The sequence below is a fragment of the Typopeltis vanoorti genome, chromosome 7, assembly GCF_054136105.1.
Source record: "Typopeltis vanoorti isolate ZY-2024b chromosome 7, IOZ_Tvanoo_1.0, whole genome shotgun sequence".
Lineage (NCBI taxonomy): Eukaryota > Metazoa > Arthropoda > Arachnida > Uropygi > Thelyphonidae > Typopeltis > Typopeltis vanoorti.
This window is the reverse complement of record NC_143555.1, coordinates 120,960,786-120,976,214: the sequence shown is the minus strand read 5'-3', so window position 1 is coordinate 120,976,214 and position 15,429 is coordinate 120,960,786. Positions and strand designations below refer to the sequence as shown.

General features: G+C 34.0%; 1 protein-coding gene across 1 annotated transcript in view; it reads right to left on the bottom strand.

Annotated features, from left to right (window-relative positions):
- Positions 1–1,050: 1,050 nt before the first annotated feature.
- Positions 1,051–15,429, bottom strand: part of LOC150105006 (alpha-catulin-like) — a 39,645-nt gene continuing 25,266 nt past the window's right edge. Inside the window, exons 11-16 of the mRNA XM_090395102.1 lie at positions 9,589–9,690; positions 3,429–3,611; positions 3,221–3,298; positions 2,950–3,072; positions 2,057–2,140; positions 1,051–1,173 (exon numbers count right to left, since the gene is read on the bottom strand). Of these exons, the coding sequence (XP_090251228.1) occupies positions 1,051–1,173; positions 2,057–2,140; positions 2,950–3,072; positions 3,221–3,298; positions 3,429–3,611; positions 9,589–9,690 (693 nt within the window). The remainder of the gene's footprint in view (positions 1,174–2,056; positions 2,141–2,949; positions 3,073–3,220; positions 3,299–3,428; positions 3,612–9,588; positions 9,691–15,429) is intronic.

Here is a 15,429-nt window from a genome sequence, read left to right as displayed (position 1 = left end):
TAATATAAGATAATTTCATACAGTTTTAACGTATAATTAAGATTTGAACCGTTTATGGAAACTGCATTAAATTTATGGAAACTGCATTAAATATTCTGGTTTGGTATATTTTTATGTGTAAATGATACTAAAAAGGCTGTTGTGTCTCGTTATTATTAAAATATTTTTTTATGGAACTTCGGAAATCAATAATTGTTTAACAGTGAAATAAAAACATAAAATAAAAATATATGACTTAGATTTATTTAGAAATTCTGTGCTTACGAATAATTTCAGTTGAAATTTTATAATTTCGTTAATGCATGAAGTGTCAGTTTCACCAGGAGGACAATTTCTTTATTGTATTTTGTTTATAAACTTTAGACACAGTTTATATTTCAGTACCTCTTAAAGAAACTGTGGCCTTATACGTATTACTGATAATTGAACAGCGGTAGATCAAACACTTAACCATGACCGCCCTCTAGTGGCTGTAAACTAAAAAGTGATATTAATATAAGTCGTATTTTAACTATAACAATTTTTGCTGCTTTGCGTGAAGATTATTCTTCGTAAGATAGTCATCACAACATGTAGCTTTCAAAATTAAGAAGGAAATGTATGTTATACAACTGCACGTGCAGTTTTTTATGCACAAACGAAAATTCTGATTTCTGTCCTTAAATAAAAGATGGATGTAGCACAAATTAGTTAATTGTTAATAGGGTTATATATTCTAAATGCTGTTATATCAGTCGAATTAAAAGTAAAAAATAAAATAAAATAGTGTCGTAATAAGTGAGTACAAGATTGTGTTCACTATTAAAATGCACCGATGAGTGTCACTGCAAAGTATTCCTACCCTAAGCTTCCTTGGTAGCACGAGCGGCAGTGAGAATTAAGGCAGAAGAAAGAGTGATGAGTGTTAGTTTCTCCCATGTACCTGGGCTTGGAAACCTGATCATCATTACTTCACTCTCGTTTGGATTTGGCCCCTAGAAGTGTCAGAAAAGACACCCTCGTAGTCCGTCTTGGTTCACTGGTGGCCCTTCGTGGGCCTATCCCTAATTGTCAAATGTTCGGATCTGACGCGCTCTGACCACCCTTAGGGGGCATTCCATCATAGTCTTCTCCCTCGCCTCTGTATGGAGACATTAGGCGGGAACGATCCGTTGATCCAAAGTCCAGATTGTACTATTAAAGAGGAAAATAGGGGGGGGGGGGAAGTAAAGCATTAATTATTATGTTTATTTATTCGAACAAGTTATCATTACAGTAAACCCTCGATTTAACGGACAAAATTTCCGGTCCGTATGTCACATGTGAAAATTAACACCCTGTTAATTTTAAAATGCTTTTAACCAAGATTTGCTTATAATTAAATTAACAGGTTATTTTTTTGTTATTTTAAACAAATTTTGCCGAATAGGCCATCATATTTTGGAAAAGCACTGTAGTAATTTAGCCGACATAAATGAGTCACCACTCATAAAACATGTTCGGCGAATGATTAGGACGTGATCACACCACTGTAATTGTTTCTTTTGACGCGTGGCGTGATTTTCTGCGGCAGTTTTATTACACACGTTTTCGTAATTTTAGGGAGTTAATTATAAAAAAAAAATTAAAAAAAAACAGTAGAATTCAATAGTTAAAAAAAAACTCGATAGTTTTTCAAAGCAGGATTACCTAAACCAAGCGCCTCAACATCGAACATTAACTTCACATTAACTTATCTAAAAGTGTGTGTAAAACAATTTTTTGTTATTACAGTGCTAATATTGATAAAACCGCAGTATAATGTACAGATATTTTTATTTAAAAAAATCGCAATTTAACGGACATCCCTTAGCCCCTATTAGTCCGTTAAATGGAGGGTTTACTGTAATAACAAATAACTTAACCTTACTTATATTTACATTATTTCACATTAATAGAAATATCTATCTATTCTATTAAACGTAATTTAATCTAAATGCCAATTATTGCCATATTGTAATATGGTTGCAAAGAATGAATAGAAATTGCTGTTTATAAGTAATATATATTTTTTAAAAAAGCTATTTTCCATACTAACCTTTGTAGCGCATGTTAGGCAGTTAGTGACTACTTTGGAGATGGCATTCATTAAATTTTTAGTTTCTTTTATGACGTTGTCAACCTAGGAAAAAAAAAAAAAACATGTATCGTTAATTTTAAACATCTGAGAAATGAAGTCATTATGTGAGATGCTTTGCTTTGGTTATCTGCACTTTATTCGTAAGTTACAGTGTAATCTTTACCAACGCGAATCTTTCTTAACTCGTTGCTATGTGCTAACGCTTTTTTGTTTAAGTTCTGGGATTATATAAAGATAACAATATAATGTATGAATAAATTTATGGGTTTGCTTCATGAAACAGTTATATTTTAGCAATCTGTTCATAAGGTGATTGCATTTATTTTAATATATAATCAAATGTGTTTTCGTCAATCTTACTTCATGAACAATTAAGAACTTGAACACAGATTGGGTTGAATTGAGTTACTTTGAATGTGGTCGCAGTAACTATGCTATGAGTCCAATGTATTGTCTTTTAATTGAGGGTGTGTTCCTGGCTGGCTTGCAGAATGAAAACCCATAGTTTCGGTTTTTTTTTTTTTTTTTTAGTTGCTCTTTATAAGTAATATATTAAAAAAAAACTATGAAATTTTTAGTGTCAAAATCATATTTTCGGGAATAATATTTTTCGTTTATAATTTATATATTCAAATAAAGATAGCAGAATTTTGATATCTTTATATCGATTTTTTTGATATATTTTGATATCTTAAAATTTCCATTGTCCTTGTAAAAGGGTAATTTCCATTGTCCTTGTAAAACTACAATGCATTTCACCTTGTAGTGGACTGTGGTTGTTTGTTTTGGAGTTTTCTGATTCTCCATAAAGAGCCTTTGAAATGTTAGAGGGGGAACATTCTGTAACTTACTTTTGTGAATGTGGCGGCTTTTCCCACTGTCGGGTTCTTGACGGTAAACTGCAATTGTTGTACAAATGTTGGCACTCTGTCGAGGTATTCAAGTAATTCTTTCTTGTGCTGTCCGCCAGGAACCTGCGATATAATAATAATATAACTTGATATATAATCACTTTGCTTTTGATATTCAGTTAACGAAGCAGTAATTAAAAGTCTGACCAAATATGCATTTATTTTAATTGATTTTTAAAAACAATGTGAGATTTAAATTATGGTAGCATACCTGATAGGAGAAATGCCTGACCACTTTGTAAAATCTGTTGGCCTCTTCAGCAAAAAATTCGGCTTGTGTGAAGAGGTCCTGAAAATAAACGAATGTTTTAAAAATAATAATAATAATCGTGGCATCCTCTGTGTGTTCATTAGATGCAAACTCATTTTGATAACTACTATATAGACTGTATATTTCCCATAAACGAACCAATTCTTACTTGTGTTGTTTTGAGTTCGCCTTCGCCTCTTGTAAACTGGTACATGGAGAAAGCCATCTGTGACATACTTCTTGCCCTTCGTACGATGTCGTTGTCCGCCGTAGGCCATTTGTTAGTTTCAGCGTCCATTTCTGAAGTCAGCTGCTTCATCTCCAGTCCCAGTTTGGCAATGTTGGACTGCTCCTAGTGAAGAACATTTTATTTTAGCCACAAAAAAAGAGGAAAAATAGAAGAGTTTGATTTGTAGCACTTGTAGTTTTTAGGTAGAATATTTTTATGCATGAACTCACAACCTTAAATCTTCTGATAAACACAACGAAATGTACAGACATGAGTTGTTAATGTGCTTTATCTACATCGTATTCCACAACTGATGCTGTATTCGTGATCATAATTTGATTAACAATCTTTTTTGCTTTATATAAAAAACATCATAAACCGAAAATAGTGTAAACTCATGAGTAATATTTAAAGCACTATCAGTATTTCCTTTCTTCAAAATGTTATTTCTTATCTTTAAAAAAAACCCTCCAAATAAGTACGAACAACCACATATCAAACAATGAAAAAAAGAAACCAATCAGCGTGCGTAGAAACCAACACATAATGAATGTATGTTATTGATTTTCATTTTTCTGCAATGTTAGCATTTTACTGATGGAGATAGTCATCAGTAGCCTTTGGAAGATTTCTGGTATAAAAGTGCGGCAGATAACTGAGTTTCTGGGAGGAAAAAGATTTATTCGCCTCCGTCAAAGATCGGCTAACTGAAAACCGGCTGAAAAAAAATTATTCCTCTAGTTTGGTAACTAAAATCGAACCAATAAAGGTCTTTCTTCTGGCGGCCTAGCATTGTGGAGCATTGCCAAATAAAAACAGCGTTTACACAGATCATTCTGAACCTGTTTTTCTTCACTCAAATTATAGAAATTATCGCCGAGTAAAGTGGCTCTTTTGTACTTTAAATCCAATTAGTAAAGTTTCGCTGAGCGTTCCATCATTCTAAATTGACGAGACAGCGTTACATGAAGCGTATTATAAGCACATAAACTTGTTCAAAACTAAAATTATCCAAATAACGCTTATATTTTAAACAACGAAATCTGAAAATTCCATTTCAGATTTCTTTTTTTTTTTTTTACATTCTCGTTACTATAATGTTTTTATAATGGCCTTCAAAATCTCCATCGGAAAGACTCGAGTGTCACTGCAACGTCATTACTCGTATGATTGCTTCTGATTAAATATGCTGTTACACGTTTACAGTACTACTAGACCTTTCCCCTCCGTCAACGATTTCATTTTTAATAAAAATTTTAAGATGCCATCTGAAGGTGAACATATCTTATCCGACTAACTCATAAATTTGTACTTATTTGTATTGAATTACAACTGTGCTTCCTAATCGCGAAGACGTTTCTCCTTTGGTTAGAAAAGGCTGAGTTTAGCTCTAACAAGAAACGAGGAAGGAACCTTTATCAGAAGTTTTTAGTTGCAATTATCCGGTCTTGTACGGAGGTAGCAGAGTGGGTTGACTGCGGGTTTTGTGGTATGGAGCTTCCTTCGGCCATGAGCCCTTGGACTCCTTGAAGGCATTTATGCAATAATAATAATAATATAATAATAAGCAGACAAACCGATCGTATCCACACGCAGTTAACATAATATGCTAATCTCAGACTTAACAGCTTTCGATTGTAATACCAACTGAACTGGATTAAAGCTAAATGTTTATTGCAAAATGGTGAAATCATAACTGTCCCTCATTAAATATCACTTTTTTTTTATAAATCCTAATTATCAGTAAAGATATTATATTAGATACCCTTGATATTCATCTCAACCATTGATTTTCTATTATCTGGTTCAGGGCAATTTTTTCAACATTTCTTTTCCTGCCATTTTATTCATTCGTACTTTACATTATGATATCTAGCCTCTATTTTCACAAGAAACCATCATAGAAAATCTCTCTGTCATAATCAGGGGCGGCTCGTGCATAGGCACTACGGAACCGCAGCACCCCTAATTTTTCTCGATATATAAATATATTTATTCATTTATTTATATTTGCTTGTAATATTTAATTTTATCATCAACAATCCTATACATTTTTATTATTTTTGTATAAAAAATAATAAAAATCCATCTTGTAGCACTTAGGAGGACGAAGGACCCTAGCAGCAGCACTGTGTTTACCACAGTTCGCAAACAAATACACGTCATAATGAGATGCGAGCTATTAGCGTAATGCGGCACTGTCCGTCGCGCAGTTCCACTGTTGTTTATATGCAGTTTGCGCCAGTAGTAGTGTTCGTAGTGCTTATCGTGTTTACTCCGTCTCTTTAAATATTTGGACATTACAATTAAAGACATAACATTTGTTATAGTTTTTATTTTAGAACATTATTGGGGTTATGATAATGGATTTTATTTTTAAGTAATTTTGAATTATACTAAACTGTATAATTTATCGATAATAAACAATATTTTTTCATGTTTAATTTTTACCATAGTTTTGTATTTTATCCAAACACGTATACACTGTACTTACAGCGTGTATGTATATTTTGAAAGTTGCAGCACTTCCACGATTTCAAGCCACGAGCCGCCACTAGTCATAATCTAATTATATCTTAATGTATTTAATTCTCTCTCTCTCTCTCTCTCTCTCTCTCTCTTAAATCTTACAAATTATTTTTGGCTTATGTAGAATCTTTCTAAATTATGTTTCTGTTACGCTAATTATGCATTAAGAGCTAACACAAAGCAACGGAAATAAGACATTGAGAAGAGAATGAAAGAAAGAGAAAATATTTAAAGAGCATCTTAATAATTGCTTTCCAAAAACGAAAAAGATGATTAGAATGTGATAGAATGGTTTGAAGCAATCTTTGTAGTTACTCATAACTAATCGTACACGTTGCCGGCAGAAAGATAAACACAACAGCTGAATACTTTCAAGACTACTTTTGGCATTTCTCCAACATACCACTTTCCAAAGAAACATACCAAGCGAAAGGAATTAAAATATTAGAAGCAGACGAATTTGTTGAAAAAAAAAATAACAATAAATAAATAAAAATACAGACGATCTCGCAGTGAATGTAACAAAAATTTAAATTCACGAGATAAACACAAACACACTTCGCTAAAATTGGCTTCAAAATGCAGCTTTATTTTTATTCTGACCAGGAAGAAATGTCAGTAATTTGCCACACACGAGTAGAATTGGAATAAAAGCAATAACCAACTCGTGGTGTCATAGATTACGCATGCGCAACACATTCCGAACACCGTATTATCAGTATACAACACGGTTCTCTTACGCTAGTTGAATCTTAACGCTGTTAACGCATGAATGAAAAACAATTACATAAAGAATTTCTAATTTGCATAAGGGATACCGTATAACTGCGTCTTATTATCTTACCTAACAGGAAATACTACACACTTTTCACCGCTAGAGTGCGTATTAGAACGTCTAGAGTGTATTAGAACGTCTAAAAGAATTGTGTGGAAGTTAAGAGGATAAAAACCACTTTTATAAGAAAGCATTCAATTAAAATAAAACTGTAATATGTTCTTTACAGAGCAAATAAGAAGTAGGAAAGGCTTTTATTGCTTTATAAGTACGCTTCTCTCGCTTTCTGAAGACTTCGTGGGCTTAATTAAAATTCCTGTCCAGTAATGAATCATTTAAAGTGAGATGCGGTGACAAGCGCGAGCAACCGCATCAAATTCAATTGGCAAGTGTATTCTTTTTTGATTTCCCTTATCTTAAAATACCTTCTCAATTTCCTACTCTCATTTAATTAATCGTGTCTGCTATATTTTCGGAAACATGCTTACATTATTCTCTCAAAGATACGCTTAAAATATGTAGTTAATAATTTTTTTTTTTTTGCAAATTGTATTGTTCGCTTTTTGTTGTTGTTGTTGTATAAATATTTCAGCTAGATTCTAATAATCGAAAAAAGTTACGGTTGGTCTTCACTGAATACTAATTGTTATCCTTTAAGGGTTGGAAAGATTTTGGTTCGCATCCCGTTTACGATTGAAGAATCTTTGTAAGATATTTTTTTTTTAATCAGATAAAATCCTTCTATAATCGGTTGCATGCGGTGGTGGAATAATTTTATGATTCCTCAAAACAAACCAGAGCCTCCGTAGCTCATAGACGAAGCCCTTTGGTCGGGATGACCTGGGTTCGATTCCCGTCAGTGACGTGAGGAACCTTTATATGATCTCTTTCGACTAAAGGTGAGTTAGCTGATCTCATTCGGAGGTAGGGGGTTTTTTCAATGGGAAAACTCTGGTTTTTCGTCCCTTAGAACAGGCAAACTGATCCCGTGAACACATGTAGATCTACAGTCATGAATATTGCCTTTAGGGGATGCAGCAAGGAGTGACGAACCGGCTGCATTAAAAAAAAAAAAAAAAAAAAATCGTCGTAATCTCCTCATTAGAGGACTTTACCCGCCCTAAAGGAATGGACAGGATGAACCAATCAATCAAAACCAACCAGCAAGAGCATACGCAATAAGCATATGTAATGGTCTCATAGCCTTAGCTGCTTAGGTTATAATTTCAAATTTAAAAAATTAGAATAAAAATTAATTATTAGTGTTAATTAAAAATGCAAAATTGGTGTCAAATTAGAATAAAAATTAATTATTAGTGTTAATTAAAAATGCAAAATTGGTGTCAAATTTCAGTTAGTTTTATTTTTGCAGAATCTGTACGAATTTGCACCTAATGGCAGTTGGTATCAGTAAAGGATGGCCTTTCTTGACTCATAACAAAGCAACTGATGTAATTTGAGAAATTGCCAATGCAGCATTTGTAAACCATTAGCACTATGGAATCTTTGTATGAAATTTGCCAGATTAAGTTCACCGATAATTTAAGAATTAGTCTTTTTCATTTCAATTGCTAGAATAAATCAAATGACGACTGTCGTGGATGCCAAAAGTGGTCTCTAAAATAATTCTAAGATTTTCTCCAAAAAAAAGTCAGTGAGAATGAGGATTACCCATAAAAACCTGCCTTGAAAACAATTGAAGGCAGGTTTTTTCTTTAATTATTTAGAACTGTAGGCTTTACAATACTGTACTTCTCAATGGTGTGGTGTTTAACATATCACAAATGCCTGTACACCCCTTGAGGGTACATGGCAGGAATTTGATGATGATGATGAAATTTTTATGTTACCACGGGACTCCTTACCTCCTCTCCCCTCCTCTCCAGTCTTGGCTATTTAAAGTGATTTTATTATAATTTTTCGCTTACTTTATAACTAAAATTTTTTTTAATATTTTTAGTTATTTGTTTAAATATTTGTATATTTATGTACAATATATGTACATGAGAAAATGTGTGGTAGTTCTGTTTTTTGCCGATAGATGGCGCTTGGCGTTTTCGTCTCCGCGTATTGAGTGACATTCTGTTTTTTTTTTTTTTTTTTTTTTTTTTTTTTTTAAATTTATATTACGCTATTTGAGCTGTAGTATGAATTGACCATTGTTGCCTTACTGAATTATTGATATCGCATTGTTGAACTTTCTGTTATGGTAAGTGTGTTTTGGTTCCAGTAATTTCTTACTAAGAATATTTACGAAAGGTGAGCAAACATTTTATAGTAATCAATAATTTTTCACGTCAATTATCAGTATTATTAATTTAGTTCTTTGACTTCTTTAAGCATATTAATTTTATGTTACATCAGCAAATGTTTGTGTATGATTTAATATTATTTATTTTGTTAAATCAAGAATCGTGAATCTGATTCTTGATTTAATTTGTCAGAAAATTCTGCGTACTCAGTCAGAAACAAGAAGTTGATTATATCCAATTTTCATTTTATTATGTTGTAATAGATCTGCATCGTTCCACATGTATCGAATATAACTTAACGTCTTGACCTCTCCCCCACACAGCTGACTAAACACGTTGACCGATACTAGAGTCTGAATCATGCAAAATGCCTTTGCTGTTCACAGTTTGCCAAAGAAATATAGACAGTAAAAGTTTGTTTCATTGAAAATGTATAGAAGTAATTAATTTTAGATAAACAGCACTCAATTGACATTATTTTTAGGAGACTTACAAGACTCCATCTTTACTAATAAAAATAATAAACATGATCCAAATGTCTTACTTCGGCATCTAATTTAGTTGGCTGCGTCGACTGTGTTGGTTGAATAGGCTGGACAGGCTGGGCAGGCTTCGTGGTGTTGATAGTGTTTGGGGGATGCTGCCTCTATAAGAAAATAAAAAGAGATTATGCGTTAACACATGCCTTTGTTGAGGTATACAAAATTACATTTCAATGAATCCCTTCATTTATTTAAATGAAAACCAAAAACATGATTGATATGATTATGATTAAAAGAAGATGGATAACATTAGTACAGCAATGTCGAACTTTTCAAGGAGCGGATGTAGACTCGGACCATAGTTTTGTGATTGCAAACATCAAGTTGAAATTAAAAAAGAAATATAAACCCCAACATCAGAATAGAAGAGATACAGCACGAATAAGTGAAGCAGAAATAGGAAGAAAGTACAGAACAGTGTTAGAAGAGAAACTTAAAAGTGTGGAGAAAGAAAAAACTCGAATTTAAGAGTGAAAAGAGTAATGAAGGCGATAGAAGATGCAATTGAAGAAACAGTACCAGAAGAAGAGAAGATCAAGAAGAAATGGATTACACAAGAAACACCGAAGTTAGCACAGGAGAAAAGAATGTTGAAGATAATAAGGGATACATCAGAACAAATACAGGAGCAATATAGAAGAAAGTGTAATGAGGTGAAAAAAGCAGTCAGAATGGATAAGATGAAATGGTTAGAAGCCCAATGCAACAATATAGAATAGTACTATGGAGAACATAAAACAAGGGAGGTATACAAAATGATCAGAACCATTAATAGAAAGTGGCAACCAAAACAGACCACAATTAAAGATGAAAAAGGCAAAGTATTGATGAATAAAGAAAAAATTGTACAGCGGTGGACAAGATACTGTAGTGAGTTATATGAAGAAAAACTAGATTCAGATAGCGTTGGGAAACTGACTGAAGAATTGAAGCAGATATCACCACCAGGTAATGAACATGATATGGACATTTTAAGAGGAGAGGTAGAAAAAGCAATAGGACCGCTAAAACACAATAAGAGTCCTGGTAACGATAACATTACTGGAGAAATGATTAAATATGGTGGTGAAAGTATGGTTACCAACTATGTAATATGGTATGGAAAGAAGGGAAAATGCCAGAGGAGTGGGTGAAATCAATATTAGTAACATTATACAAGATAGGAAATAAGCTAGAATGTAAAAATTATAGAACAATTGCCTTGATAAGTCACCTTGGTAAAGTGATGATGATCATATTGACAGAAAGATTGAGAACACAACTGGAAGAATACCTTGCAGACGAACAAGCAGGATTTAGGAAGGGTAGAACTACAATTCAGCAGATTTTGACAATGAGGTTAATAGCAGAGAAAGCTAGGAGAAAAAACAAAAACATATATACTTGCTTTGTTGATTTTCAGAAAGCATTTGACAGTATTGACCAGAAAGTGACATTAGCAGTTCTGGAATCCTATGGAATTGATAAAAAAACTAATAGCTATGTTAAAAGATGTTTATCAGAATGCAGCTGTAGCAGTTAGAGTAGGTGATGATTTGGGGAAATGGTTTAAAACAAGCAGGGTACGAGACAGGGAGACCCAATATCACCAAGCATTTTCATCGTACATTTAGAAAGAGCAATGGATGAAATGAAAGAAGATTCCAAAGGAATATCTGTACACGGAATGAGAATTAACAATCTGAAATTTGCAGATGACATTGTTATTATTGAAGAAGACGAAAGAGAACTACAAAAAACACTGAAAGTGTTAAATGAGGAAGGGAAGAGATTTGGACTTGTTATGAACTTTGAAAAAACAAAGACAATGGTATTTGGTGAGAAGAACATGAAACAAAAGATACAAGTAGAAAATGTAGAACGATTCACATATTTGGGAAGTAAACTGACATATGATTTGGACTGTAAGAAAGAAATAAAGATCAGGATTGCAAAGGGAAGAACAAATCTGAAGGCCATGGATAACATCTGGAAAAGTAAAGTGATCAGTCTGCAAACAAAACTAAGAGTATTGGAAACATGCGTCTTCAGCGGTGTACTGTATTGATCTGAAACGTGGGTAATAAATAAGGAATCAAGAAAAAGAATTTTGGCATTTGAAAGGTTTGTTACAGGAAGATTCTAAGAATAAGATGGGTACAGAAAATCACCAATGAAGAGCTCTATCAGAAGATACAACCAAAACAGAATCTAATGCAGAAGGTTATAAAACGGAAGCTTCAATTATTTGGACACATCTGTAGAATGAGTGAGGACCGGAAGATAAAGACATTTATGTTTGGTATTTTGGATGGTTTAAACAGAGGAGGTAGACCATACACAGAATGGATAGACGATATAAAAGACTGGTGTGGAATGTGTGTACAAAAACTGCGACACTGTGCACTGGACAAAGAAAGGTGGAAGAAGATAGTGAAGCAGGCATCAGACATCAACGGACAGTGAGCCCATGGTTCGTGATGATGATGATGATAGATCGTACAGATAGCATACATCATCGCGTACATATCCGTTTAACTTAAAAATCCGTTTATAGCAATAAAACCCATTAAGAGAAAGGTGACAACAAGCTCACGAATATAAGCTCACACCTTTCTTGTCTGAGTATAAAGCTCAGACAAGAAAGGTGACCAACGTGAAGGTTAAAATCAGATTATGAGAAGAAATTAGCCAAGCAATCCAAATGAAATCCCATATAGGTTTTTCACTATATGGCTTGTAAAAGGAGGACTGTACTCCACAGTAACGAGTATCGGTTGCAGTGATGTGAAAAAAGCAAATGAGTTGAGTTACTGAGTGACCACTTTGCAAGTCTGTCTTTATGTGAGGATATTCCGTGACAGACATGACAAGAACTGATGGGAAAATAGAGGTTGATCAATTGGAAGTATCAAGGCAAATACGAGTGTTCGAAGAAATTGGGGACTGCCTCTGACTAGGCTGTATAACTTAAGTTTCGGCTCTAGTGGAGTCCTAAGCGAGTGGAAGGAAGGCTAAATGGCTTCTTTGCATAAAGAAGTCTCCAGGGTCCTGGTAGTAAATTATAGACCCATCAGTATCTTAGGAGTGGTGTTAAAGTTTTGGAAAATATGATTAGCAAATTCTGGGATTAGAATACGATATTCTGTGCAGGCATAGCATTGTGAAGGTTATAGGTCATGTCTTGATAATTTAACTTTTTGCAATCAAGTAGCAGCTGGGTTGGATAAAGGAAATAACTACAAGATCACAATACTGCTAAATTTTACAAAGACATTTGACAGGAGCCACATGAACTGCTCACTGTCAAACTGGAACAAATGGAAATGGATATGAAACTGGTAATATATAAACGAGGGTAGCTGATATACAGACCAAAAAATAGTATAATTAGCAGAATCCAGTAGAAAGTGAGTAGCAGGGTGCTGCAAGGCCTGTGCTTGGACCACCACTACTACTGTTTAATTTGTACATAAATGATATAGGAAATAGCCTGAAAGGAAATATTCAGTTGTTTGCTGATGATGCAAAATTAAGTAGAGTAATAGTTAATCAAGGTGATTTGGAAACTTGCAGGACTATTATAGGTTGAAGGTATGGGAAAAATAAAACGGAGATCAGTTTAATGTGGAGAAATGTAAAGTTATACATTTCGGGATAAATAGATTACAAGTTGTGTATCACATTGATGACTACGTACTCAACTAAAACGATGGTGCTAGGGATTTGGGATGTTGGTAGATAGAGAGTTGAAGTTCGGAGGTCATAGTGCTAAGGGTGCCCAAGATAGCTCATGAGATTACTGTACTGAAGCATATACTGACCAACAGAAATCAGGAAAATGCTCGGATATGGTCGTATCTGGATTATTTTTCTTGGATCTGGACGCCTGGATTTTTTTGAGATGAGGAAATGGTGTAGAGGATCCTGAATCGACTAACTAAGTTGGGGAGTGGTAAGTCTGAAATAATGACGATAGAGCGAAGGTTTATGTGTTACAAAAGTTGATTTATGCGAAAAACGATGGGACATGACAATAACGTTTAAGTTACTAAAAGGAGTTTATACGATTGATGCAGATGCAACATTTTGGCACTTTTCTAGAGCAGGCATAACAGAAAGTCATCCTTGAAATTTGGTTGAGAGCGTGGTTAGCAAGGATGTGATGCTAAGTCTTTTTGCTTGGAATGGTGGAATGGATTACAAGAGTCAGTGGTGAGTGCTTTGTCTGTTAATGGGTTCAAGGAGAGGTATGATAGATTGTGGGGATAAGTTGGATCCCCCACGGTGAGTCTTCCGACTCCATGGAGGGTATCCTTTGTAATGATGATAGCACAAAGAGTGTATCGTCTTCCCTATGAGTTGCTCTGGTTTTCACTGCTTAAAAAACATTGTATTTTAGCTTTTACATTACCGTACGTTATGGTGATTGAATTTAGCTTTTTATTACTGTATTTTAGAGTTTTAAAGTTTAATAGCAATGTTTCAGACGCCTTGGTTTCTCACTGGCTAGAGTATCTATATTAGCACAGCCTATGTTAATAGTTATGCAGTTCGCAGTATTCACTTTTCGATTCTGAGTTTCTTCCTGTGCTCTAAACAGAACTAAGGAGCTCCAGAAAAAAATAAAATACACCTTGAAATACTAGAATAAAAGATTTCTTGAGATCGTGTAATTCTTATTCCTTCTAATTGTTTATTAGTTAGTGGATTTAGCTATTAAACAATAGTTTATTTAATTCAACAGTAAAAAGTGGTTTAATAAATATTGATATCATTACATAAATAGTTTTATTTTAAAAAATAGTTGTAATTTCCTCCCATAGGTGGCACTACTGTAATAATTCAATATTTTGTTCTTGTCATTGTTGCATAACAAGCCATCCCTCCTATCAGAGGGCGCATTTTTCATTTTTGCGGAAACGTTTGCAAATTCAATAACGACGACTTCTATAAAATTTTAATTTGGTAGCATCGAGCCTGTTTTGTTTCGCCTCGTAGGCAGTATTAATGATCATATTTCAGGCCCAATAGTGTGTTCTTCGTCGTAATAGGTTGTTTCATTAATTGCCTTTCTCTTATCTTGCTATTGTGGATGCTGCAGGATGCGATCGATAAGAGTTTCATTTTGGTATCTGTTTACTTATGTTTTATTCTTTCTCATCGTACGCTTGTTAAATTACGATTCCTTGTATTATTAAGAGGAAAGCCAATTGCGATGTCTAATTCGTGTTGATATTCTAATTTGTTTGCTCGGTTCTCTCGAGCCTGCAAGGCTAAGTATTGGATGAAATACCTTCCAATTAATTTGTTTGCCATAAGAGGACGGCGATATTAAATGTCTTCTGATAAAATTAATCGAAGGAAAGTCATGGTGACGTGCACCAGCTGAATAAAATAATTTTCTTGAGTGGTTTATCAGCTGATTGTCTTGTTAAAAGAAAGTCGGTTTGATTCTCTTTTTTAAATGGCATCGGGTGAAACGACTCTTTCTCGCTTTTGTTAAGAACTATGATTTATTTAATTTAAAATATTGTTTAACAAGAAATTAAATGTTTAATTCAGTATTATGTATTATTTAAAGTGACTATCTGACTAGCCATATTCTCTGCAACTCGATTGGTTTAGACGAGCCCTTTGGTTGGAAATAAACCTGGGTTCGAATCCCGTTCATGACGTGATGAACCTTTATGAGGTGTTTCAAGTCGGTCCCATACGGAGTTCGGTTTTTTCCCCCTCTAGAAACTCGGGATTTTAGTCCCCCAAACCGGCTAGAAGAATGCACGCAATATACAGACACTACGGATTAAAGAACGAACACCTTCAGGGGTAGACTGTGGGCTTACATGTAAGTGTACATCCGG